The sequence below is a fragment of the Notechis scutatus genome, chromosome 1, assembly GCF_049901735.1.
Source record: "Notechis scutatus isolate UNSWTSFEM ecotype Mainland chromosome 1, rNotScu1.2, whole genome shotgun sequence".
In the NCBI taxonomy this organism is placed as follows: domain Eukaryota; kingdom Metazoa; phylum Chordata; class Lepidosauria; order Squamata; family Elapidae; genus Notechis; species Notechis scutatus.
The window spans coordinates 327,796,934-327,824,293 of record NC_142009.1 but is presented as its reverse complement, the minus strand read 5'-3'; the positions used below and the strand labels follow the sequence as shown (position 1 = coordinate 327,824,293).

The window sequence follows — 27,360 nt, the reverse complement described above, 5'->3', positions numbered from 1 at the left end:
CAGTCTTCTTGCAACTGACTTTTATTATTTTTATATATTAAATTTTTATCCCACCTTTATTGTTTTTATAAATGACACAAGGTGACAAACACATAAAAGTGTTTCTTCTTCCTGGTTTTCCCAGGTTGAATTGAGAGAAAGTGACTGGCCCAAAGTCATCCATGACTGGCTTTCATGCATAAGGTGGGACTAGAACTCACAGTCTCCTGGTGATTGGCAGGCACCGAATCGCTTTCATGCCTGAGGCCAGACTACATTCTTCTGGTGATTGGCAGTCACCTAGCCAGATTAGAACTCAGTCTCCTAGTGATTGGCACAAAGTCACCCAGCAGACTTTCATGCCTAAGGTGGGACCAAAACTCACAGCCTCCTGGTGATTGGTGCAAAGTCAGCTGGTTTTCATGCCCAAAGTGTGACTGGAATTCACAGTGTCCTGATGATTGGCACTGTTGGAAGAAATATCCTTCTGGGTTCAGTTCCAAGTGGAGAAAAAGACCCTGGAAACATGGAGACTGTTTGGAAAAAATTGTTTAATGGTGGACAGGACCACATGGCTTGGAGCTCCAAAGTGAAAAGGACAACCACATGCTTCAGGATGTTGGGTGAAGGAAAAGAAAATGGAAGAGATGCTGACAGTCCCTGGGTTTTATGCCCTCTTTTGGGATTTTAATTTGAACTTGTATTCTGGTTGGTTGTCAGACTCCCATGGGGCCATGCAGGGGCAACTCTGTAGGCTGCCCTGAGTCCCAGGTTTGGTTGAGCCTTGCTGGGTGATGACGTAATGAAAGGGCTTTGGGCAATTCCTATTATAGCTCTACCTGGAGTAGATCTTTGTTATGTAAAATAGACTGGCCCAGGCCAGAGTAATGGTCCATTAGCAAAGGGGAGTGGGGGGGGTTGAGTTTCTGCATCTTTGAGTTTCTACTTTTCTTTTTAAAGGAAATATTCTGCCTTTTTAATATTTCCTAGGGTATTTCATTTTTCTAGGAGAGGGGCGGGTGCTAACTTCCTACAGCACAAAGTCACCTAGCCAGCTTTCATGCCTAAGGAAGGACTAGAATTCAGTTTTCAGGTTTCTAGCTTGGGGTGTTAATCACTAGAGTAGACCAAAGTGGCTTATATGCATGTAAATTGAGCATTTAACTTTGCTCAATTTATGAAAAGGACCTCAACAAGTCAAACATATTTTCTGGGTACTTCAGCAAAAATATATAATTTTCAAATATTGGGAACAAATTGTTGTTCTCTGTTCTGGCCCGGTCAGATTTTTTTTCCTCAAAGACTGCTTCAAGTTCTGGGCTCCACCTTTTCAGAAAGTGTGGTCGAAGTAGAACAGGTTCATAGAAGAGCAAGAAGCATGATGATAGACTGGGAACTAAGTCCTGTGAGAAGAGGTCAACATTGCTGGCTGTGCTCAGCCCTGAGAAGGAGAAACTGAGGGGGAATATGATAGCATGCTTTAAATATCCATGAGAATATCGATGAGTGAAATGTATGAGCCCTTCTCTGCCGTGCAGGGCACAGAACACAGTATAAAATGGGAGTAAATTCCATTTGAACCACTTCCTAACAGCAAAAGCAGTTCAACGGTAGGGCTGCTGACCTAGAATGGGGATATGTTCAAACAAACTTCTGTCACGGATGCTTTAATGTGGATCCCAGGGCAAGGTTTTGGACTCTGTGGCTGAGATGGCCTTTTCCTGCTTCACAGGCCACTGGTTTTGTGAATTTAGTTGGATTATAGTTGTTATTTTCATTTGTTTTCATTGTCATCTCTGATCTACCTATCGAGCTGGTTTAGAAAGCATAGAACATTTAACAATCCTAGCAGAGGTGGGTATTCAGCAGGTTCTGACCAGTTCTGGAGAACCGGTGGCGGAAATTTTGGGTAGTCCGGAGAACCAGCAAATACCACCTCTGACTGGCTCCGCCTCCATCTATTCTCTGCCTCCCGAGTCCCAGCTGATTGGCTGGGTCTTCTTTGGTTGCCCTGCACAGGAGAATGGAGCTGGAAAGCAGGTTAGTGGGGTGGGGTGGGCAGGGAACGGGGATTTTGCAGTATCCTTCCCCTGCCATGCCCACCAAGCCACGCCCATAGAACCAATAGTAAAAGTTTTTGAACAGCAGCACTTTATCCTAGAGTTCATTATTCTGTCTCCAGCAATCTTCATCTTTTAGGCTTCTTTCCTTCGCATCATTAGTAATGCTGGCTCTTTCCTACCAATATAGGATATCCATGATCTCCTTAGCAGGCAGGCAAATCATCATACAGTTAACATACCCATCATCGCTCACCAATTCATGTCTATCAAGAATCCACCCAGGTTTAGCCTAAACACTAATGATCTGTTTATCCTCTTCATAATAGACTCCTTCTGAGAGGCCCATTTCCTCTTCTGTGGACTGACTACCAAAAAGCCAAAAAGCCACTGGGTAGGATGTTGCTATTTAACTCCTGAAGATCATTTTGAAACCAGCCTCTGGATCTCTCTGAGTTTTAATAAGTTGCCTTTGAAGAAAACACGGTTTACAAGCCATAGTTCCTTGGATTTACCTCCTTTACTAAATCAGTTAAACAGAATTGGAAGGGGCCTTGTAGGTCATCTAGTCCAACCCCCCACACCCAAGTAGGAGACTCTACACCAGGGGTGTCCAACCTTGGCAACTTTAAGGCTTGTGGACTTCAACTCCCAGAATTCTGGGAGTTGAAGTCCACAAGCCTTAAAGTTGCCAAGGTTGGACACCCCTGCTCTACACCATTCCTGACAGATGGCAGTCTAGTCTCTTCTTGAAAGCTTCCAGTGAGGAAGCTCCCACAACTTCTGAAGGCAACTTCTGTTCCATGGGTTGATTGTTCTCACTGTCAGAACATTTCTCCTTATTTCCAGGTTGAATCTCTCCTTGATCAGTTCCATCCATTATTCCTTGTCTGGCCTTCAGGTGCCTTGGAAAAAAGGTTGACCTCCTCCTCTCTGTGGCAGCCCCTCAAATATTGGGAAGGGCTGTCAAATATTATTTTTTTGATTTTAGCTTTCATGACGATGGATTTAGCTAGAATTTTTTGCAAGTGCTCATTCCTCCTTTCCTGAGAGTTAAAAATATAGCAATAAAAAATAAATACACATTTCCCCTTTTAAATGTCATGACTGTCATTCAGAAGCAAATCCTCAGACAACCATTTATCTGAAATGGTACAAGTAGTCCTCAACTTACAATAGTTCATTTAGTAACTGTTCAAAATTACAACAGCGCTGAAAAAGTGACTTATGACCATTTTTTAACACTTATGATTATTACAACATCAGATGTGTGGCAACTGACTCATTTATGACAGTTCCAGTGTCTTTCAGTGTCTAGGTGTCATGTGACCACCTTTTGTGACCTTCTAACAAGCAAATGTCAATGGGGAAGCCAGATTCACTTAACAACTCTGTTACATAGCTGTATTGATTCGCTTAACAACAAGAAAAGTCATAAAATGGGATCTGTCATGCCCCTGTCAGAGTCTGAATCCAAGGAGGAAGACGAACAGCTGACAGGGAGTGGAAGTGTGGCTCCAGTTGACTGTGGAGGAAACTGGGGAAGGGAAAAGTCCGGCTGGGCAGAGCAGGGGAGAGGTAGAACAAGAGAGAGGGAGTTCAGAGGAAGACCTAGGCCCATCCCCTCTTCATCCTAGGGCACACAGGGAGGAACGGAGAAGAGAGCAACGTGGGTTGTGTGGCTTATGGGGGAGGAAAGGGCCCTGATTCCCTTCATTAGCCACACCTGGGATGAAAGTTTATAAGAACTGAATGCTGACTGCGGCAGCTGCTGGGAACAAATGTGACATTATCCTGTGTTGGCTTATCTGTGTTCCTGGCGTCTTGCCAACCGTGTGAGTTTTGCCGTGCCTTCCCGTCTGGAATTCCTGCTCCTGCTTTGCCAAACCAATTACCTCAATTTGGCTTGATTGGACTTAAAGTTACAGTTTGTGTTGACCATGTTTTGGACTTAATTCTCTGCAGTCAAAGTCTGTTCCTGGGAGAGTTTTTCTCCAGCCAGAAAGTAACCTCGACACTGGGGGCAAAGTTGGAGCTAATAAAAGGAACTCTTATTGATTATCTGACTGTGTTGCCTTTGTGCCACGCCCCAGGTCATCACAGGATCAAACTCATTTAACAAATGTCTCACTTAGCAACAGAAACTGGGCTCAACTGTGGTCGTAAATTAAGGACTACTTGTATAAGGTTTGCTGCCTGAGCTGGAAGTTGGACTAGGGTCCCTTCCAAATCTGTTATTCTGTTCTTCCTGAGATTGTTGCTGTTAAGAAGCATTGGCCTGCTTTGTGCATAATTATTTCTGCCTTCTGTCCTTATCCCCACAGGGCAAAAGCAACCTCCTTGTCTAAAGAAAGAGCTCCTTTTTTTTAATAAAAGGTTTTTCTTTATTAAACAAACAAACAACCACAAACATAAACAAAAAAATACAATAAAAATGTTGAACATGGTACAGTCTTCCTAACATCGATCTTTGTCTTTACTTTGCTAAGTCCAATAATAATAATAATAATACACAATTTCATTCCATATACATTAAATATACATATAATCATTCCTTATTCTCTTGAATCTTCCTCTTCTCTAGCCAACCACAAAATTTGTCCCATATTTTATAAAAGTCCAAATCCTCCTTATTTTTTTTAATTCTTTTGTTAGTTTATCCATTTCTGCGCACGTCATAATTTTGCTAAGTATTTCAACTTCATTTGGAGTATCCTTATTTTTCCATTACTGTGCATATGCCAATCTTGCTGCAGTAATTATATGGATTATTAGGTTAATGATTTCCTTATTGTATTTCCTCATATTAATGAAAAAACTCTGGTTATGTTCTATTTTCATCCCACATATTTCTTCCAGCCACTTAGGTAATTTATGCCAATATTTTTGGGCATAAATCTCTGCAACTCCACCACAAATGATAATAAGTTCCTTTTTCTTTAGTACATTTCCAGCATGTGGGGGGAAAGTTTTGAATACATTGTTGCCAATCTCAATGGAGGTATGTGCCATCTATAAAATAATTTGTAGAGATTTTCCTTAAACGGTATAGCTAAAGTCATTTTTTAATTTCTTTTCCATAATTGCCAATTGTCTAAATTAATGCTATACCCAAAATTTTTCATCCATACCACCATCGTTTCCTTTACTTTTTCTTCTTCTAATTTAAATTCCAATAAGACTTGATAGATTTTTTTTTTTTATCATCTTCTCCTCGGTTCCTAATAAAATTTCATCTAATTTTGTCTTAGTTCTATAATTCCCCATGCAAGAAAGAGCTCCTTGATTGGCTAATGTTTTCTTCAGAAAGGGTCCAACACCTGTTGCTGTATATTACAGCTGTGTGGATTGAAGAGGGAGAAGGAGGAGGCAAGTAATCCAGGCGACAAGTCGAAGACCAGACGGGTGCGATTTGAACCCTGGTATGCCGCGGACGAGCAATAATTTGGGGCTCTGCCTTTAAAAGGGTACATTATATCTACCTGTGCATGTGGGTTTGAACAACACCTCAGAGCCGCAACTGCTGAGGACCGTGTGGATCCATGATCTGCATGCTGGGTTCTTGTGGTTCCCCCAGGCTGACGGAGCCACGTTCGGCTGTAGTCCAATTCGGCTGCCTTGCATGGTTTTGCCTGGATAGGAAAGGAAACTATTTTTGGATGACTCTTTGATGTTGAGTCAGCAGCAGCCTCTGTGAAGCCCCATTTCGGCTCCCTGGGAGCTGCTGCCCTTTGCTGGTTTAGGCGAGAAATTAAACACAGCAATGAAGGTGGAAAGGTATTTTCTTTTATGATTGAAATGCCGGTTACACTAACCATAGGTCTTTAGTGGGCTTTCCCTTGCTAGTTAAAAGTGAACAGCAGGTGAACAGTTTGGGAGGGGATTGGGTGGGGTGGGGGAGAACCTGCCTGTTTGCAAGCCAGCTAATGGGTTTAGAGAAAAGGCAGGTGGTATTTTACTCATATTTAGTAGCAAAGGTTATTGTTATTACGGACTTGTGTGTAGCAGGGAGCCTTGCTTGGATGCTGTATGTCTTTCTGTAGAGATCCATTGCCCACAAGGACTGTGTAAATCCCCTGAAATCAATTGGCTGCATAGACAAAGTGCCTGCAGAGCCTTACTTTTTGAGTCCAAGCAGTTGTGTCTTTTTTTTTTTTTCCCAAGGCTCACAGAGCTGCTTCCTAATTGTAAATTACAACTGATTGTAGCTCTAATGGACAGAGTTGTCTCGGACAAAGCTGCCATCTAAAGTTGATTTCAACTGGAGTTTCCGGTTTGTCGGCTTCGCGAGCGGTAGGGATTCGCGAAGCTGCGCGATCCCTGCCGCGCTAGCCGTTTTGGGGCTCCGACCCGGACGGGTGCGGAGCAAGGCTGCCCTGCAGGGGTAGCTGAAGGTAAGGGGATCCGGAGGAAGGGTTTGGGGGTGTTGCAGACCCCCTCCCTGGCCGGCAGAACCCCCTGTTACCAGGACGGTGCAGCGGCGGTCCGTAATGGCCGCCACAAAGAAGTTGACAGCCGGGCAAGTATGCGCAGGAGGAAGAAGAGAAAGTTATTGAAAGTAAAAGTTCTTCTTGGTCGACCCAGGGCTTTGAGATTTATCTAATTTAATTCCTGGAAAAGATGGTTTTCTGATGATTTCTTCCACAAGAGAAAAAAAGCGGCTATTTTGAGGTGCTGAAGGGAAAGTTTACTCTCCCTCCCGACGGAATTAAGCCGGAAGGGAGAGGATAAAGAAAATATATAAATTTGGATCTTGTTGGAGGAGATGCCTTGAAGACTTGAGGACAGAAATACAATCTTAATAAGGCTTTAAAATATAGACTTGGATTCTTTTTTTTATTTGTTTGATACCACCCCTGGAAGAGGAAGGGGAATTTTGGCTTGCTTGGATTTATTGAGGATTGTGGATTTTGGGATTGTTTTGCCTTTCTCTCGGAATATTTGGTTGGTGTAAGAAGAAAGAGGAATAAAGAAAAGAAAAGATTTATTTATAATGGCTTTCCTTTTTGAAGACCTGAGGGATGAATATGAGCAAACAAAAGCAACCTGCAAAGATGGCATGGAAAAAGCTTTTCTATTTCTAGAAATGGCGCTGGTCAATTACCAACAGACAATGGAACAGATGGAAACGGAAGAAGAACAACAAGGAAGAGACGAAGACGCCATCTTCATTGAATCCCAAAACTTATTTAAGGAAGAAGGAAGGAAGAGAGCAAGGAAAATGAAGGACTTAAGATCTAAAAAAACATTTGAGAAAGAGAAAAATATGATGCAAAGTAAATATAATGATAACAAACAAGAGAAAAAGGGAACACAACAGAGAAGGGATCCCAGCAAGGTAGAGGTTAGAAGAAGAAGGGGGTAGGAAGATCTGGTGGGGAAGAAAGAAAGGGGAAAGGCGGAGAAAAGCCTCAAAGCTTTAAAATTGGATGGGAGAAGAGGATTTTTTTAGAGACAAAGGATGAAATATAATTTTCTGTAAGAAAGATTCTGCTAAGGTACAGAAGATGGTATTGTAACATTTATATTTGAAATAGTAAATTAGAATGGTTTAAGATTTAATAAGAAATTAAAATGTTGAAGTTTTTAATAATGATTGATTTTTAAAATGTAATAAAATATCGAAGGAAAGGAGGATACAATGTATTTAAACATTTTTGGTGGATAGAATGTACCAAGCAGAACCAAATTGGGTATTTGTTATGCTGAATGTTAATTTTACTAACTTAGGGGGAGGATAGAAAGGCATCATACTCTGATTAGTGATTTCAGGAGAAATTTTTTTTTATTATAAGAAGAGATAGAGAGATAAATGAATGGGCAAAAGATACAAATGATTTAATTAAGATGGATTAAATAAGATAGAAATGTGAAGAGTGATATGTGCTATTATTTTAGCCCATGCAAAGAGAGGTAACTGGGGCCAAGGTACTTTACTAAAAGATTTTTTTTATGTTTGTTTGTGTTTGTTTGTGTTTTATGAGAATATTGGGGAAATTATTGTAGAAAGACAGGGAAAGATTTAATATGTAATGATTTGTTTGTTGTTGAAACTTTTAATAAAACTTGTTTTAAAAAAAAAAAAATAAAGTTGATTTCAACTGATTTGACAAAAAGGTCCCTCTGTTATTTCCAAAATCCTACTGTCTCCCCTTGTAGGATTCTCCTCTGTGGCAGGGTGACATTCCTGTTCACAGAAACTAAACTGCATGGAGTTTCCAGACATATATATATGAATTAATTGTGCTGACAATATAGCAGTGTGCAGCTGTATATGCATTGCAATTCTTAGATGGTGGGCAGGTCTTACACAGGTTGTGCTACAATAGGGGTGTCAAACTCGATTTCGTTGAGGGCCGCATCAGGGTTGTGTTTGACCTGGGGGGCCAGGTGGGTGTGGCCATGGTGGGCGTGGCCAGCTTGACGTCACTCGTGTTGGGGGTACCTGTAGTGACGAGCATTCCGCGAGCAAAATGGGCTCCCAAGCTCCGTTTTCGGCTGCGATGGCCTCTTGCAGCCATCTGCCAATGAAAACTGAGCTCGGGGGGGGGGAGCTGAGCCCCCCCAGGCCCCATTTTTGGCTGTGACTGTCTCCTGCAGCCCTCTGGGAGCTCTGTTTTCTCTGGCAGAGGGTTGCAGGAGGCCGTCGTGGCTGAAATCAGAGCCTGGGAGGGCTGCTCACAGCCCACCCAAGCTCCATTTTCCCACTGGCAGAGGCACTGTGGGCCGGTCCTTCACTGTTTCCAGGGCAACCCTGCGGGCGAGAGAACTAAGCACCCTGTGGGCCGAATCTGGCCCACAGGCCTTGAGTTTGACACCCCTGTGTTAGAAGGACCTTCACTGAGGAGAGAACCAGCAAGACTCAATCTGTGCTCTTGAAATCATTGGTTTGTTGGCTCTGATAAAGAACCACAAAGGTGGTTAGACATGGACATCCTTTTCTGTCTTCTACTCTGTAAGACAAATGTCCTGGCGAGGTGAGATTGGATTTCCCTCCCCCCAAATTCCCATCCTAATCCTCCAATCAAGGCCTAATTACTAATTTCTCACAGAAGATGCTGCCAACAAATCATCATTCCAGGGCATTATCGAAGTGTTAACAAGCAATTAGATCCTGTCCCTAGGACTCCTCAAAGCATTGCTCTATGCTGATAGGTGATAAGCCCACCAGGATCCAAGAGAAACCTCCCTCAAACCTAAAACTCACCATCTTTCTTCTCTATGATACTCCACTCTAATCTGTCTGTTTCTGCAAAGATAAAGCCACTAAGTTGGGATGTCTGTAGTTATAGTAAACGCAAAAAGAGGATGGCTGTACATGAAATGCATTATGATCTACTAGAACAGTGGTCGCCAATCAGTGGGCCAGGGACCACTGGTGGTCCATGAGAAAATTTTGATGGTCCGCAGAGAAATGTCACCCCCAAAGCACTCCTCAAAGCACTTAATCCAGGCTGCACAGGATCACAAGGCTGTGCTGCCCACATGGCCCGTGGGAACACAAGGCTTGCGTCACTTGCATTGTGAACAACATGAGGTAGTGAGGGGAGGGGGAAAAGGCCGGAGGGGGGAACTTGCCCCACTCGCCCCACGTGCCTCACCTGGCTATTGGGCTGCTTCTTTCCGCTTCTTTCTTCTTTTGCTTTTGGCTGCAACAAGGAAAGCAGCAAAAGTCTTTCTTTATCTCCCTCAAACTCCACCAGAAATGAGTCTTTGGGACCCTGCAAGGCATCCTGCTCCAAGAGGCTGCACTGGCAAAGACTCATTTCTGGCAGAGTTTGAGGGAGAGAAAGACTTCTGCTGCTTCTGCTGCTTTCCTTGCATGAAGCCAGAAGTCTCTCTCTCTCTCTACTCCTGAGAACTGAGCTGGAGACGGTATCCTGCGATCCCAAATAAAGAATGATCGATCGATAGGAAAATGGGGTGGGGAATTTTCCTGCATACATTTTTGGGGATTTTCCCAGGGTCTCTGGTCTGCGGGATTTAAAATTATGAGTTTGGTGGTCCCTGAGGTCCAAAAGGTTGGCGACTCCTGTGCTAGAAGTCTTCTTTGAAGGCTTCAATGAGATATTTTCATTGGCTGTTTCCTCATTCCGGAATCAAAGTTCTTCTCTGGGCATGTATAAAGCACCATCTTGCCTTTTTTAAAAAAAAAACTGTTTTGCTCCAAGTTTTTATTTAGAACATTAGCTAAATAATGTTTTGGTAAATACATAAAATACGTTTTAATGTAATTTTTCCTCAACACAATCTCTGGAACGGAGGAGAAGAAAGTTATCTGTTTTGTTAATTTAATGCTAATTTAATTGAAGGGTTTACATCTCACCTTTCCATCAGAATTTTCAGGATGGCTTGGAAAATGTTCCAAAAATATTACAGAAGATTAGAAGCATTGAAATCTGTAGAAGTGCCCTAACATTCTTTAAAAGAAAATGACACCCAAATAAAGTAGATAAACTTTAGTTAAAGGAACTGGAAGATAGATAGATAGATAGATAGATAGATAGATAGATAGATAGATAGATAGATAGATAGATAGATAGATAGATAGATAGGTAGACAGATAGGTAGACAGATAGGTAGACAGATAGATAGATAGAGATATGTGACAAATAAATGTACAAAGCTATATCAATTCACTATAGGATGAAGCTTCTTCATTGGAGTTCATGGACTGTAATCTATCATTCTTACCCAGAGTGGGTTGATAGACAGATATTTTTTGACTTCAGAATCTAGAGCTGAGAAAGAATGACTGTCCCAAAGTCAGCAAGCCAGTTTTCATGACTCGGGGAAGACTAAAACCTTAACCTCGTTATTTCTAGTCCATCACTACAGTAGTACATCCACACTGGCTGTCAGAAAATACGTAGGTGTGGGCGTGTTCACTTATTTTTCAGATTAAATTGAAATGTATTTTTATTTGTATTTTAGTTACTTCTGTAAGTTGAATTTAGAAGGACCTCAGTTAGTAGAATAGAAATGATTTTTCCTTGATACTCTAGAAAACTGAAGAGAATCACAAAAGACCTGGACAGATCAATCAGTGGTATAAAATAGTTATATTTTGGACAATGTGCAGTAGACCGGTTTTTCTGAGTTCGTGGTTAATAAAAGAGGGGGAGGGGAAGGATGGAGGAAGGGAGGGAGGGAAGAAGGAAGAAAGATTGTGCTACTATATCGTTTCTTCTTCGAAGAAGATTCTTTACGAAAAACCTTCCTCACTTATTTTGCGATTCTCTATAGGCAAAAATATACTATATCACTATCTGTGAGTTCTCCTCAAAACTAAAAACATACCTTATGCTGAAGCAGTTTATCAACATCTGGCCTGCTGACAGCTGCTTTCTGATATATATTTTTCCAACTCTGACATTTCCTTTCACTGGGAAAAGAATATGGGCCTTTCTGCAAATCAAGTCTGTATTAGGGGACAAAAACTACAGCTCTGCGTACAATTTACCAAGGATTTCTCACACAACTGCTAACCATACGCATGCAGAAATCCCTTCCTCTCCCCCATCTTTTTCTCAATTCCAACTTCTCTCCTTCGGCGTCTTCCTCATCACCCGCTGGAGATGTACCTGAGCTCAATAAAAATTAAACAACTTACGTTTTAATTTTGGAAAATACCTGCGGGGTGATAACCGCTACCCCTTCTACCCTCAATATGTGTGCATAGATGCACTGGAAAACTTGAAGCCTAGAAAGATCCTAGAAGTTTGATCAAGAAAACAACATGATTTGGTTTCCTATTTGATGTTTGCAAATATGTTCAAGACATGCTAAGCGTTGCTTTTCCCTGTAATAGCTCTGTTTGTGCTCTAGTTTTTAAATAATTAGATAAAGCTTAATACAGTTAAACATTTACCCACACTGTTAGGTCAATATGGTTAAATATTCACACACCCTGCTGCTCCTTTCCTTTTTACTTGCCAATAGTTCTATTGGATTTGTGTTCTGCCTGTGCTATTTTCCAATTGCTTCCTTTAGGGACAAGTCACTCCAAGTCTCCACAACGGGAAGCAATTGGTCATTCCTTATACAGAAGCAAAGTTGAGGGGCTGTCACAGAGAGGAGGGGGTAAACCTAATTTCCAAAGCACCCGAAGGCCAGACAAGGAATAATGGATGGAAACTGATCAAGGAGAGATTCAACTTAGATAGGAGGAGAAATTTTCTGACAGTGAGAACAAATAACCAATGGAACAGCTTGCCTTCAGAAGTTTTCAAGAAGAGACTGACATCCATCTGTCAGAAATTGTATAGGGTCTCCTGCTTGAGCAGGGGGTTGGACTAGATGACCTATAAGATCCCTTCCAACTCTGTTATTATGTATTCTGTATACTAACATACAGAATAAGTGCATTATTGCAAGTCTGTGTTTTCTAGTGTTCCGACCTTGTCTTTTTCCTGTCAGTATAATTCTGTAGCCTTTGCATTAGCTATGGTAGATATGATCGGAGATATTCTAATAACAGAAATGCAACAGCTTTTTTCCTAATAGTAGCATAACAAGCATTTGAGCTTATATACTTCCCCATATATAGAGAGTCCCATTTACAGTACTCTAAGGGCAGTTTACAATGTAAGCATTATTTCCATATTGCCCCAAACAACCTGGTTCCTTATTTTAAAGACCTCAGAAGGATGGGAGGCTGAGTCAACCTTGAGCCCTGTCAGAATCAAATTCCTGACTGTGGGCAGAGTTTGCCTGCAATACTGCATTTTAACCACTGCACCACCAATGGTTAAAGTGCAGTATTGCAGGCAAACTCTGGACTTGTAAACTGGACTCTAATAGAAATCCAAACAGATCTAATGTGATTGGTCTTACCTTTTCCCACTCAGTGGAAATAAATACAGGTAATCCTCGACTTACTATCACAATTGGGACCAAAATTTCCATTGATAAGCAAGGAAGTTTTTAAGTGTGTCATGCCCAATTTTACAACTGTTTTGGCACAATTGTTAAAGCAATTGCTTAAGTTGTTAAGTGAATCATATGGTCATTAAGTGTATACAATTTTCCCAGGATGCTGCAACCAGTGTTAAATTGCCAAGCATCTGAATTCTAACCACATAACCGTGGAGATGCTATGACAGTTGTAAGTATGAAGACTGGTCACAAGTCACTTTTTTTCTGTGCTGTTGTAATTTTGCACCATTGCTAAAGCAATGGTTGTAAGTCAAGGACTACCTGTAATGAAAAGTGTCTCTGTTAGTTTTCTATTTTGGTGAGTTAAGGTCATTTCTAGTTAATGCACAAATGCAGCAAAATTCCCAGCTCTCAAAAGCAAAAGTTACATTAATGATTCAACTTCTTTGCTGCACTTCTAATCATCCTCTGGATGAGAGGAAGACACAGTAATTTATTTGTGACTCTGGGGTTCTGAGTGATAAGGAAAAAGTATGAGTCCTTGTTACAGAAACTCAGCTGTATCTCTAAAGTTTGCGTTCTCTGAACACATGCAAAGAGGTGTACATTTCTTAAGATATAGCTTTTTTTAACATAGAGGAATGAAATCAGAGGTGGTATTCAGCAGGTTCTGATCAGTTCTGGAGAACCGGTAGCGGAAATTTTGAGTAGTTTGGAGAACCGGCAAATATCACCTCTGGCCCCACCCCCATCTATTTTCTGCCTCCTGAGTCCAAGATGATTGGCTGGGTCTTCTTTGGTTGCCCTGCACAGGAGAACGGAGCTGGAAAGCAGGTTAGTGGGGTGGGGAGGGAATGGGATTTTGCAGTAATTTTCCCCCAGGAGTGGGGTGGGAATGGCGATTTTATAGTATCCTTCCCCTGCTACAGCTACCAAACCACACCCACCAAGCCACGCCATGCCCACCAAGCCACGCCCACAGAACCGGTAGTAAATAATTTTGAATCCCACTACTGAGTGAAATGCATGTCTCGTTTGAATGGGTAGGGAAAGTGGAGTTTTCTTTCAGCTGTTGGGATTAGAGAAATACATATTCTAGAGCAGGGGGTCTCAAACTCAAGGCCCGTGGGCCAGATCTGATCTGCAACGTGGTCGGATCTGGTCCCACATGGGGCCATCCTGGTCTACCAAACGCAAAGAGGAAAAATTGGGCCAGCATGGTTCCGGCCTAGTCTACCCAGTGCGAAGAGGAAACATGCCAGCAGTGTGGGGAGTGGTGTCAAGCTGGCCATGCCCACTCAGTTGGTCACACCCACCCAGTCGGCCATGCCCACCTGCCCCTCCACCAGGTCAATCAAAGCCCTGAAGCGGCCCTCAATGAAATTGAGTTTAACAACCCTGTTTTAGAGAAATATATCCATGTTTATATAATATTTGTAAGAAACTGCAGGACTAACTTAGTCTTTAACTAAGGAACATGGTTCCTTAGCTTGTCCAAAGTTTTAACATATGATTTTTGTACCAGAATCTTCCCAGATGCGTTTTTAGAAACCAGGGATATTTGCCGTTTTAAATTGGATGGCGGGGCCTTAGCATGTGTGAGTGAAATGGTTCTGAGGATGGGTCTTCTTGAGAATTTGGGTCACAGCCTCCCCTGGTGTAGTCGCAAGTTTGGAACTTACTGTTTAGTCTTGAGCTAAGTACAAAAACTAATAATAATGGAAAGACAGTTTGGTCTAGTGATTTTATTAACGCACCAGGAAATTGTGAGTTCTAGTTTGCACCTTAAGCAGTGGTGGTATGCTACCAATTTGGACCCAAAAAGTCTCCAAGGATGAGCTGAGAGGAGGGAAAAAAGCCTCCGACAATTAGCTGCCGCCCCTGCACTTTTCTCTTGTTCTTATCCTCTCAGCTGATTGGCGCTGCAGGCCTCAGCTGGTGTGGGGAAAGCTGCGCACACCCATTAGGTGCGTGCGCATTAGGTGTGCGCGCATGAGATCACCCAACCAGTAGTGGAACAGGTAAGATCCCACTGCTGACCTTAAGGCGTGAAAGCTGGCTGGGTAACTATGGGCCAATTATCAGAAAACCGAGTTCTTGTCCCGCCTCAGGCACGAAAGCTGGTTGGGTAACTTTGGACCAATCAACAGAAGACAGTGAGTTCTAGTCCCGCCTTTGGAATGAACGCCAGCTGGGTGACTTTGGGCCAATCACTCTCTCTCTCAGGCCAACCCACCTCACAGGACTGTTGTGGGAAAAATAAGAAGGGGAGGTATATTAGTTACGTTCATCGCCTTGAGTTATTTATAAAAATAATAAAGGCAGGATTTAAAAAAAATCTTTTAAAGAGATATTCAGATTCACTTACGTTGCACAGCTTAAACGTTGAAAAAGGGAAAAAAAAAAACCAGCCTTCGTCTTTTTAAAACTGTGCTTGGCTGATTAATGTTTTGATACATCGCCAAATCAGAATGGCATTTCCCAGACTGGAAGCGGGCCAGCATACTAGATTTCATATCCCTATTCTTAGAAAACTGCTTGGAGGCTTTAAGGATGACTGTGCAGGCGAGGCCTGGGTTTTATGTATCCAAGTGTGAAGGAAGCATTCCTAGTGAGGGAAACTCAATTGCTATTTAAAAACCTGAGAAAATTCTTCTCCAAAGCCTTTTGGGGTTTTGTTTCCAAAGGGAGTTCTACATTTTGAAGAAAGATATAAAGAAATGGAAGGAAAAGGTCAATTCCCAAAGTTTATTTATTGTTTATTGTAAAAAAACAAAACAAAACAAGGGAACTTGCAAAAATGGACAGGAGCAAATTGGAAAAGAACGTCTTCTCAAGAACCAACTTGCTTTGATCTATTTCTACCCAATCAATCATGTACTGTGACTTTTAGCTCCCAATCAAGACTTCAGCTTAATTAGATTATCTATATAAATTGAATTCAATAAATAAATAAAATCTACCCAACTTGCCTCTGTTTTCCATTTATGCAGTTCCCTCATCTATGGTAGACTTTCCATTCTCCTCCTCCTCCTCCTCCTCCTCCTGTTTTTCCCGCGGGTCCAGGGCCAACAAGCGCCATCTTGTGGGATTAAACTCAGCATCTGGATCCAACTGGGCATTTTTCACGACTACATTTATCTTGCCATCTTGCTTTGGCCTTCCACGCAGGTGCTTGTCATTTATATTAAAATGGAAGGCGCTGTAGGTTACGGTGTGGGGTGCTGCTTGTAGAATTTGGTTTTATCACTGTAGGCTTTTCTCTCATAATTTCTCTGATATTGGCACAGTGGCCATTTGCTTCCAAACTGTTTCATTGCTGATAGTCAAGGAGAGAAACACCTAATGACCAACGAAGCATGCACATCTCCATGGCTAGTAAAGAGCACTCAACACATTTGGTGATTGGCCAGCACTCAGCACCATCTAGAGCTGCTAGGCACACCTATGTCCATTCCCAAAGCCTCAAAGTCAATGTTTTGTTGCTGCTATCTTCCCATGGATAGTAGGAAAGATTGCAAGTGTTCAAGCCATCCAACTTATGGCTGTACTTCATCTCTAGATTATTATTATTATTTTTAAGATGAGCAAAACTCTGCAGAGTTGGCCTTAAAATACCAAGTAAATAGGTCTCAATAGTGCTAAAAAGGTGTGAGTGTTCTTTTTCTATCTGCTTAGGCAGAATACCAAGGGGGTGACATGGCCACAAGTCCTTGTGAGCAGTTGGAACAAAGGGAAGAAGGCCCAGATTTTGTGAAAGAGCTTCTCACCCAGCAGGAAGACATTCACAATCATCTGAAAGAACAAAATACAAAAGGTAGGACTGTGTTCAGAGCGTTATTTGAGGTTTGTACTGTTGCTTTATCATGCCTGCTAAGGAAAACTTTATTTCTCAGATGTATTTAGTTATAACAGCACCCCACAGAGTTTTTTTCACGCTAGGTAGTCCTTGACTTAGAATCACAATTTGGGATCAGACCTTCTGCAAGGTGACTGTTAAGTGACTTGTGCCCAGTGGTGGGATTCAAATAATTTAACAACCAGTTCTCTGCCCTAATGATTTCTTCCAACAACCAGTTTAGCAAACTGCTCAAAAAGTTAACAACCGATTCTCCCAAACTGGTGCAAACTGGCTGAATCTCACCACTGCTTGTGCCTGATTTTATGGTTGTTAAGTGAATTGCTGCTGATATTAAGTGAACCAGGTGGTCGTTAAGCAAATCCAGCTTCTTCCATTGAAGTTTATCGGAAACTTTGTAGGAGGGACTGTCACAGAGATGAAGGGGTCAACTTATTTTCCAAAGCGCCTCAGGGTAGGACAAAAAGTAATGGGTAGAAACTTATTAAAGAGAGCTCCAGCCTAGCACTAAGGAAAAAATGTCCTGACCGCGAGAACAATTCATCAGTAGAATGGCTTGTGGGTGTTCCATCACTGGAGGTTTTAAAGAAGAGATTGGACAGCCATTTGGACAATCCAGAATGATAGGGTCTCCTGCTTGGGTAGCAGATTGGACTAGAAGACCTCCAAAAGCAATAGCAATAGCACTTAGACCAGGGGTCTCCAACCTTAGCAACTTTACGACTTGTGGACTTCAACTCCCAGAATTCCTCAGCCAGCTTTGCTTCTGGGAGTTGAAGTCCACAAGTCTTAAAGTTGCTAAGGTTGGAGAGCCATGGACTTTACAGCCCTCTCTAAGCAGTTTACAGAATCAGCATATTGCCCCAACAATTTGGGTCTTCATTTTACCCACCTCGGAAGGATGGAAGGCTGTGTCAACCTTGAGCCTGATGAGATTTGAACTGCCAAATTGCAGTCCTACCAATGCTATGATTCTAAGTTCTAAGTTCAAACTTGACAGCTTTAAGACTTGTGGACTTCAACTCCCAGAATTCCTCCTCCAGTCATGTGAGCTCAGGAATTCTGGGCGTTGAAGTCCACAAGTCTTAAACATACCAAGTTTGAAGAGCCTTGTTCTAACCTCTCAAAACCCAAGGATAATGTAAATCAGTGTGTTATTATGGTGTTCATATAAATATCCCTTTATTGAGAGGGTTCAAAAACACGGCCTCTTCATGCTTGGTGAAGAAACACAATTAAAATTGCTCTGAGCTCACAAAGGGAAAGTGAAATATAAGTGCAATAACTGAAAACCATGAATAAATGCAGGGATGGGTGTGTTTTAACAGATGCCAAGATACCTACAAATCAAGAAGAAGTGAACGGCAGCACAAACGTAAGTAGCCGAGCGTTGAGGCATGTTTTAAAAGTTGCTTCACAAGACACATCTGTCTCTAGGCCTTGAGGTATCTCTCCAAGTCTTAAAGAGTCTGAACCAGACATGTTTGCTTCCAAATCCTGATATTTGCCTCCAGACTGAATGATTATTACAGCATTTTTGTGATGGGCAACTAACTCTATCCCGCCCCCCCCCCAAAAAAGCTGGGAAATAGTATGACAGAAAGAGAATTTGGTCTCTTGTTAAGACATGGGACTCAGGTAGTATCCTTTCCAGCATTTCTGAGCTACCTAGTTTTATTTTGTTTTATTATTTATGTAATTTTTACATAAATAATAATGCCCATCTCATTATTGAGTGGTTTTTGCAGCTCTGGATAGCACAAGTCGATCATTTGCATTTGGTTCAGAACCTTCTCCCTAAACTTCTGAAAAAGACAGGAACAATTGTCAGTTGGTCCAAATATTGTTGCCAAGAGAACTCCTAAATCTCCAGGCCAGCTGAGGACAAACAGTCCTGCCGAGCTGAGTGCTGATGGACACATACTGACCAGCCGCAGTCATTTGGCCAAATCATTTGCAACTTTGTCTTTCTTCTTGTACTGGTTGTAGAGATCTCGAAAAGGCACTTCTTTGTCTCTTTTTAAAATGTTAACCGGCTGTATCTTTATGAACATTTAAAGCATTTCCTAAAGGTTCTTGCCGTAGGACGTTTGGGAGAGAACCCAACTTGTCCAATATTTAGAATAGAATAGAATAGAATAGAATAGAATAGAATAGAATAGAATAGAATAATAGAGTTGGAAGGGACCTTGGAGGTCTTCTAGTCCAACCCCCTGCTTAGGCAGAAAACCCTACATCACTTCGGACAAATGGTTATCCAACATCTTTTTAAAAACTTCCAGTGTTGGAGCATTCACAACTTTTGGAGGCAAGTTGTTCCACTGATTCCTGACAGTTCTAACTGTCAGGAAATTTCTCCTTAGTTCTAAGTTGCTTCTTTCCTTGATTAGTTTCCACCCATTGCTTCTTGACCTGCCCTCTGGTACTTTGGAGAACAGCTTGACTCCCTCTTCTTTGGGGCAGCCCCTGAGATATTGGAACACTGTTATCATGTCACCTCTAGTCCTTCTTTTCATCAAACTAGCCATACCGAATTCCAGCCATCGTTCTTTATATGCGTTAGCCCACTAATCATCTTTGTTGATCTTCTCTGCACTCTTTCTAGAGTCTCAACATCTTTTTTACATCATGGCATCCAAAACTTTAAAACTTAAATAGACAGGAAACCTCATGAGCTGCAAAAGTATGCATTTTTTCTTCTACTACTGCTATAATAAATTAGGTAACAAAGAGTAAACTCACATGGTGTCAGTTTTCTTCAAAATGAATAAAAGTTAAGCATTTAGAGTTGAGGTAAACACAGGAATTTAACAGAGTACAACAGTTAGTGTAACAGGAGCTGATGGTAATTTCCTTGACCTGACTTTAAATATTGGACTTGGTGATGGTCACAACACCATACATTTCAATTCTTACACGCTAGCTAGGTAGTCGAAATAGAGGAGAACTCACAGAGCAGAGAATTTTATCAGTATAGCCAAGGACACTGGAATTCCAGCTAGCAGACCCATGAACAAACTCACATAAAAAGAAACTTATTGTCCAACCCATAGAAAACCTATTCCTTGGCTCCTCGAATTTGAAAGTGCTTAACAAAAACTTGACCTTCTCTCTGAGTCTCTCATGTAAGAGTGCTTTGTTCTGCAATAATAATACGTAGCATTAATAAATGCTATCCTATGTACCCATTAAAGTAAATCTCTTATTGTTTTCCTCATTGAAAGAAATAGTACAGAATTGGATTGTGGGGTGAGATTTGGAAACAAAAGGGACTCCAAATGCATTCTCAACTATAAGGCTGGTTGGCTCTCTAATCGAGTTCATACAACCTGAAGGTAGTACAAGAAGCAATGGATGGAAACTAGTCAAGGAGAAAGCCAACCTAGAAATAAAGAGAAATTTCCTGTCAGTGAAAACGATCAGTGGAATGACTAGCCTCCAGAAGTTGTGGATGCTCCATCACTGGAGGTTTTAAGAAGAGATTGGACTACCATTTGCCTGAAATAGTATAGGGCCATGATGGCGAATCTATGGCATGCGTGCCACAAGTGTACATAAGCCGCAGGCAAACTTACCTCACTGTGCATGTGTGCACCTCACAGCTGATTTTTTCTGGTTGGTTTGAGGCCTTTTTTGGCCTCCCAGAGGCTTGGAAAAAGCAAGGCTTTTCAGAATGATAGGCCCGTTTTGTTACTTCCTGTAAGTGATGAAACGGGCCTATAATTCAGCCTGAAAAGCCTTGCAGAGGCTTTTTCCAAGCCTCTGGGAGGCCAAAAAAGGCCTCGAACCAGCCAAAAAATCAGCTGTGAGGCGCAGTGCAGGTAAGGGGGATTGCGTGCACATGCGCAGGGGGTGTGGGGAGGGTGGGGCACATTGCATTCTGGGTGCTGGCACGGGAGTGCGTGCGCGCTGGTGTGCGTGCAGTTTTTGGCACAGAAGCCCAAAACGGTTAGCCACCAATGGTATAGGGTTTCTTACTTGAGCAGGGGAGTGGACTAGAAGACCTCCAAGGTCCCTTCTGGCTCTGTTATTCAGTTATTCAGTATCAACTGCAAGTCAAAATATGATTGTCTAACAATAAAGGAGAACGTTTGTATCTCAGAGTTGAAATGAGGGGTCTCTGAGCTTGCTTGTTTTTTTGCAGAGGTTTCATTACCCTAACTAGATAACATCATCAGTGCTAGTCCTCAAGATGTTACCTAGTTAGGGTAATGAAATGTCTGCAGGAAAACAAGCAAGCTCAAAGAGCACCCAGGACCCCTTATGATTCAGTAAGATGTGCAATCCCAGCCACTCTATGGTTCGTTTATGGTTCAGTAGGTGGAGTTGATCGGGATTTATCCCAAACCTGAGGTAATAAGTATTGTGATACACACTTATTTTGTGAAAGAGTCTGAGGAGCTATGGCAGGGGTGTCAAACTCAATATCACTGAGGGCCGCATCTGGGTTGCGTTTGACCCAGTGGTGGGATTCAAAGAATTTAACAACCGGTTCTCTACCCTAATGATTTATTTCAACAACCAGTTCACAAAACTGCTCAGAAACCGGTTCTTCCGAAGTGGTAAGAACCGGCTGAATCCCACCACTGGTTTGATCTCAATGTGTGTTGTGTGTGTGTAGTCAGGATGGGCGTGGCCAGCTTGATGTCACTCGTGGGGGGGGCACCTGTGGTGGCTCAGGCACTCTGCCAGCAAAAATGGGCTTCCGAGTTGCGTTTTTGGCAGCAACAGACTCCTGCAACCCTTTGCCAGCAAAAATGCAGTTCGTAAGGGCTGCGTGCGGCCCTCCTGAGCTCTATTTTAGCTGGCAAAGGCACCACAGGCCGGTCGCTGTTTCCAGGGTGGACCCGCAGGCCATATCTAAGCACCCTGCGGCCTGGATCTGGCCCCCGGACCTTGAGTTTGACACCCTTGAGCTATGGGAAGAGATAAGAGACGATGAAAATGGAAATAGTCCCATAATTTCAAAATGGAAAAAAAAATCCAACTGGCCTTCAAAACAAATTATTACGATAGACAGAGGGAAGGTGGAAGGGTATATACAACAACTGAAGGTAGATTTCCAATCTTGGGTAGAAACAGGTTCCATCAAATATGTTTAGAAGTTTTTTTAAAAAGAATAGGAAAATATGGGATGTTTTTAAAGAGATCAGAGAAATTATAAGAACATTTCCAGTTCGGTCAGGGCTGCTCTAAACTAGTAGATCATCGTCACCGTTCTCTTTCAGGGCCTGCAGGAGGAAGAGAAAGGCACGCTCCACATTGTTGAGAAAGATCTCGATGAATTTGTGGATAGCATGAGCGAAGCCACAACATCTGGGCTTCCTAAGAAATCACTTGAAGCGGAGAAGCCTCTGTTGACCGAAATGGCCACTAAATTGCCTCGGGCCGAGCAAGTTGCAGCAAAAGTCCTGAGGGCTGAAAGGGTGGTTGAGAGAGCCCAACGGGTAGAAAAACCACCCGTATTGGAAAAGTCAGCGGAGAAAGTGCCACGGGTCGAAAAGGCACCGCAAGCCGAGAAACCACACCTAACAGGTATGACTTTTCTTTGAGCCAATAAAGCATTATGTTGGAGATGCCATAGAGATGCCAAGGGCAAGAGAGGAAGTGCATGCTTAACCCTTGTAGGGTGGGACTTCTATCTCCAGGGATTTTTTTGGTTTAGAGCAGTTTTTCCAGATCTGGACAACTTTGCAGGCACGGAGGAAACTCCCAGAATTCTCAGCAATTTTTTTATCGCAGGCAGGAATTCTAGGAATTGAAGTCTAAAGAGTTGCAGGAGGTTTTACTTGGGAAGATTGATTTGTAAGAGACAATTTGTAGGGGCAAAGGTGAGTACTGATGATAGAAGGTTTATAACATGATGTATTCAACTTGAAGAGCTGAAACCAGAGCTGAAGAAGCTTCTTGGATGAGGAGCAAACCTTCTTCAAAGAAAAAAACAGAAAGTCCGGTTGCCTCTTGCAAAAGCACCTTTGGAACTCCAAGTTCCTTATAGCTCTGTTATTCTGAATTCTGTTTTTTTCATAATTGATCCAAAGAAATATGGCTGCCATTACACGCTGCATGTGGGCTTCTCCAAAGCTATGGACATACAAAAATGGGAATATGGCTTGAACTTTTTAATTATTATTATTATTAAAAACTTTTAATATAAAATACAAATAAAAGAGGGAAATAGGAGGGAGAAAAAAGTTAAAGAAGTGCAAGGAAAAGATAAAAGAAGAAAAAAAGAGTAGGGATTTCCCATATTTTTCAGTGCCATTTAATACAAAACACGGTTACAACCTCATCTTTTTTCTTAACATATTTAATAAATACTAGCCTTTTCTATAACAATAAACTAATCTAATCATCAAAACCTAAAATAATGGGGTTTTTTTCTTCTCTTTCAAGCATAAAGTCCGGAAGTAGTTTCTTCTTTAATTAGAGTAGTTAATTTTGCCCGCTCTGTCAGCTCCATTACTTTTTCCATTGGTTCTCCCATTGTGGGAATTGATGAATCTTTCCATAGCTCTGGCCTGAATTCCAATCCAGTGTTTATTGCAAAGATCACCTTCAAAACACTCAGGAATTGGTGGCAAAAGGCTGTATGGTGGGAGAGCCAAGCTGCTGTGCTAATGCCCTCCCTTTTCTCTGCTTGAAGCACCCAAGTTTGTCTCTGTGAAGCGAAAGACAGAAAGCCGAGCTGCTAAGGACACGCTGCCTTGGGAGAATCTGTCTTTGAACAAATGCATTCTGGTGGCAACTTTCCTGGCTGTCTTCAGTGTGAGCTGTCAGGTGGTTCAAGGTAAGAGAGCAGCACACTTTCTCCTGGATCAAACAAAGCCTTCACACCTCTTCTAGCTGCTGCCTCCATTGGAGATCATGTCTTAGAGCAGGGACAGGGGTGGGCTTCAAAAATTTTAGCAACAGGTTTTTGCCCGGTTGCTGGATGGGCGCAGCCATGGTGGACGTGGCTTAGTCAGCCTCCTGCACAGGGGTGGGATTCTACCAGTTCGCACCTATTCGTTAGAACCGGTTGTTAACATTCTAAACAGTTCGGAGAACCGGTTGTTAGAAGAAATTCCTTGCCTAATCCTGTAAGGAAGGCAGGAAGGAAACATTCTGGTGTTGCTTACAGAAACTGCCTCTCCGTGAACCCTTGTTACATTCTTGGCAGGACTAGACTTCCTGTCTCTGGAACATCTCTGGAGTTTTTTTCCTCTCCTTTGCTGGAACTTTGCTTGTGTGGAGTGACCATTCAAAGTTACAGTGGCGCTGAAAAAACTGACTTATGACCATTTTTCACACTTATGACTGTTGCAGCATCCCCACAGTCATGAGAGGCCAGGCGAGGAGATGCGTGCCTTGATGTGAGTGATATTGAGTTGGCCACGCCCAGCCAGTCACATGACCACCAAGCCACGCCCACCAACTTAGCCACGCCCACAGAACCAGTTGTTAAAAAACTGGTCCTGCACCATGGTATGGGGAGGTTGTTGCCCTTCCCGGGCTCCGGAGGCTTTCCTTGAGCCTCTGGGAGGGCAAAAACTGCCTCCCAGGGGTCTGAAGGCTCTCGAGAAGCTGGAAACAGGCCCATTTCTGGCCTTCCCGAACTTCCAGGAGGCCCGTTTTTCACCATCCCCAAGCCTCCATGCGCGCCCTGTACTTACCTTCATCCAAAACGGGCCATGTGTGGACTCCTGGGAGGGGCGGGGTGGGCGGGGCCAGCCAGGAGTGGGATTTGGGGGTTCTCCAAACTGCACAGAATCTTAGCTAGGGGCCCTCCCGAACCCCTGCGAACCCCCAGCAGCCCAGCCCTGGGTAGGGGTCTCAAACTCGATTTCATTAAGGGCTGCATCAGGATTGTGTGTGACCTCAGGCGGGCTGGGGCGGGGCATGGCCCAAGTAGGTGTGGCCAGCTCAACTTCACTCGTGTCAGGGGCGCCTGTGGAGGCCCGAGCACTCTGCCAGCGAACACGGACTCTCGAGCTCCATTTTCGGCTGCAATGGCCTCCTGCAACCCTCTACCAGCGAAAACGGAGCTCAGGAGGGCCTTTGGTGTTCCAGATCGGCCCCGCGGGCCAGATCTAAGCACCTACGGGTCGGATCCAGCTTGAAGGCCTTGAGTTTGACACCCCTGCCTTAGGGTTAAAAGGACACCTCCTAAGCTGGTAAAGAGAAGGTGTGACTGTGGAAATTCTCAATCGTCCAAGTCATGGTTATCCCAAAGATGTTTTTCCAAAAGGCAACTGGACTTTCTTGGGTTTTTCAACGGAAAAAAAACACACCAAGAAAGTCCAGTTGCCTTTTGGAAAAGCATCTTTGGGATGAGAATGTACAGGTCACCCTCAGCTTACAGCAGTTCATTTAGTGACCGTTCAATGTCACAATGGCACTGGAAAAAGTGACATGAACATTTTTCAAGTTGCGACCTTTGCAGCATCCACATAATCACGTGATCAAAATCCCCATAATCATGTGATCAAGATGCCTGGGCAATTGGTTCACATTGATGACCGTTGCTGTGTCCCATGGTCAACTTTTGTGACCTTCTGACAAGCAAAGTCAATGGGGTAGCCGGATTCACTTAACAACCAGGTTACTAACATATCAACTGCAATGATTCGCTTAACAAATATAAAATGGAGTAAAAATTCACTTAACAAATGTCTTACTTAACAATATAAATTTTGGGCTCTATTGTGATCATAAGTTGAAAACTACCTGTATAATGATAGTAGCATAGTTGGGCTTTTGTTTCCTGATGGAACTCAGCATTTGTAGAACAGATGGAATGGAATGGAATGGAATAGAACAGAAAGGAATAGAATAGAATAGAATAGAATAGAATAGGAACAGAATGGGAACAGAAAGGGAACAGAATGGGAATAGAATAGAATAGAATAGAATAGAATAGAATAGAATAGAATAGAATAGAATAGAATAGAATAGAAAGGGAACAGAATGGGAATAGAATACAATAGAATAGAATAGAATGGGAACAGAAAGGGAACAGAATGGGAATAGAATAGAATAGAATAGAATAGAATAGAATAGAATAGAATAGAATAGAATAGAATAGAATTCTTTATTGGCCAAGTGTGGTTGGATACACAAGGAATTTATCTTGGTGCAAATGCTCTCAGTGTGCATAAAAGAAAACATACTTTCGTCAAGAGTCAAGAAACATAAGGTACAACACTTAATGATAGTCATAGGGTACAATAAGCAATCAAATCATACTAGGAAACAGTCAATATAAATCGTAAGGATACAAGCGACAAAGTTACAGTCACACAGTCACAAGTGGGAGGGGATGGGTGATAAGGAGTGATGAGAGGATTAATAGTAATAGTTGTGCAGACTTTGTAATAGTTGAACAGTGTTGAGTTAACACTGAATTAATATATGCAGAACACCAAGTTCCTATTTTTCCTCAGCACCCTGAATTCCCTTCACTTGCCAAATAATCATGAAACTCAAAACAATGAGACTTGGATCAAACATCTGGGGCCCTATTGAGCAGAATGGGGAAGCAACTTTGGGTTTTAAAAACATTTGGAAGGGGAGATACAGAGGAGGGAAGTGTCAAATACTTTTTTTTATTAGCCAGTTCCATCTAGTGGGGTAAGGCATCAGGCTAAAAAGCAGGAGACCATGAGTTCAAGTCCCGACTGAGCCATAAAAGCCAGCAGCGTGACTTTGGGCTGGTCATTCTCTCTCAGCCCAACTCACCTCAGAGGGTTGTTGTTTTGAGGAAAATAGGAGGATAAAAATGTGCTGGATATTTGTATCGAGTTATTTGTAATAATAAGGGTGAGAAATAAAAATACAATAATAAATACTTTTTTCTAAGGTTTCTTATAATTTGAACTTTTCTTTGGGTACAGCATTGCAATAAAGATAAAAGTTGGTTGACTATAATTCCAGCATTTAAAATTATTAGGCTACCCCACCGCCACTATGTCTTTGGATCTTCCAGAGTTCCATCTTCAAGGTTTGGGATACCCAGAGATGGTATTCAGCAGGTTCTGACCAGTTCTGGAGAACCGGTAGTGGAAATTTTGAGTAGTTCGGAGAACCGGCAAATTCCACCTCTGACTGGAGATTTTATAGTATCCTTCCCCTGCCACACCCACAGAACCTGTAGTAAAAAAAAATTGAATCCCACCACTGGGGATACCCTTCCACACTGCATTTTGATCATGTAGGAGGCAGTTTGGCCTAGTGGTTAAAGCACCAGGCTAGAGACCAGGAGACTATGAGTTCTAAGTCTGCCTTAGGTATGAAAGCCAATTGGGTGACTTTGGGTCATTCATTTTCTCCCCACCTGACAGGGTTGTCGTTGTGGGGAGAATAGGAGGAGGAAGGAGTTTGAGGTATGCTAGCTGCCTTATTTGTAAAAGTTGTTAGGTATAACATTGATACCAAATATGGTTTGGGTGAATAAATATATAAAACTTAGATATCATGGTTTAAGTGCTTATCACTTTAAGCACAATGCAGCAGGCAATTAGCCGATTAAGGGTGCGGTTAGAAGTTACAATATAAGGAAGCATTAGAAGCTGGAAAGCTGGCTGTTACCGTCTGGCTGTAACT

General features: G+C 42.4%; 1 protein-coding gene across 4 annotated transcripts in view; it reads left to right on the top strand.

The window, feature by feature from the left end:
• Positions 1-5,290: 5,290 nt before the first annotated feature.
• JSRP1 (junctional sarcoplasmic reticulum protein 1) overlaps positions 5,291-27,360 on the top strand; it is a 34,556-nt gene continuing 12,486 nt past the window's right edge. The window contains exons 1-5 of one of the 4 annotated variants that reach the window (XM_087951332.1): positions 5,291-5,506; positions 16,596-16,734; positions 18,105-18,151; positions 22,005-22,311; positions 23,423-23,566. In XM_087951332.1, coding sequence (XP_087807458.1) covers positions 16,617-16,734; positions 18,105-18,151; positions 22,005-22,311; positions 23,423-23,566 — 616 coding nt within the window. In that variant the 5' untranslated portion in view covers positions 5,291-5,506; positions 16,596-16,616. Of the gene's footprint in view, positions 5,817-16,595; positions 16,735-18,104; positions 18,152-22,004; positions 22,312-23,422; positions 23,567-27,360 lie in introns of all 4 variants that reach the window. The other 3 variants (XM_026681099.2, XM_087951344.1, XM_026681104.2) reach the window with 3 other exon arrangements.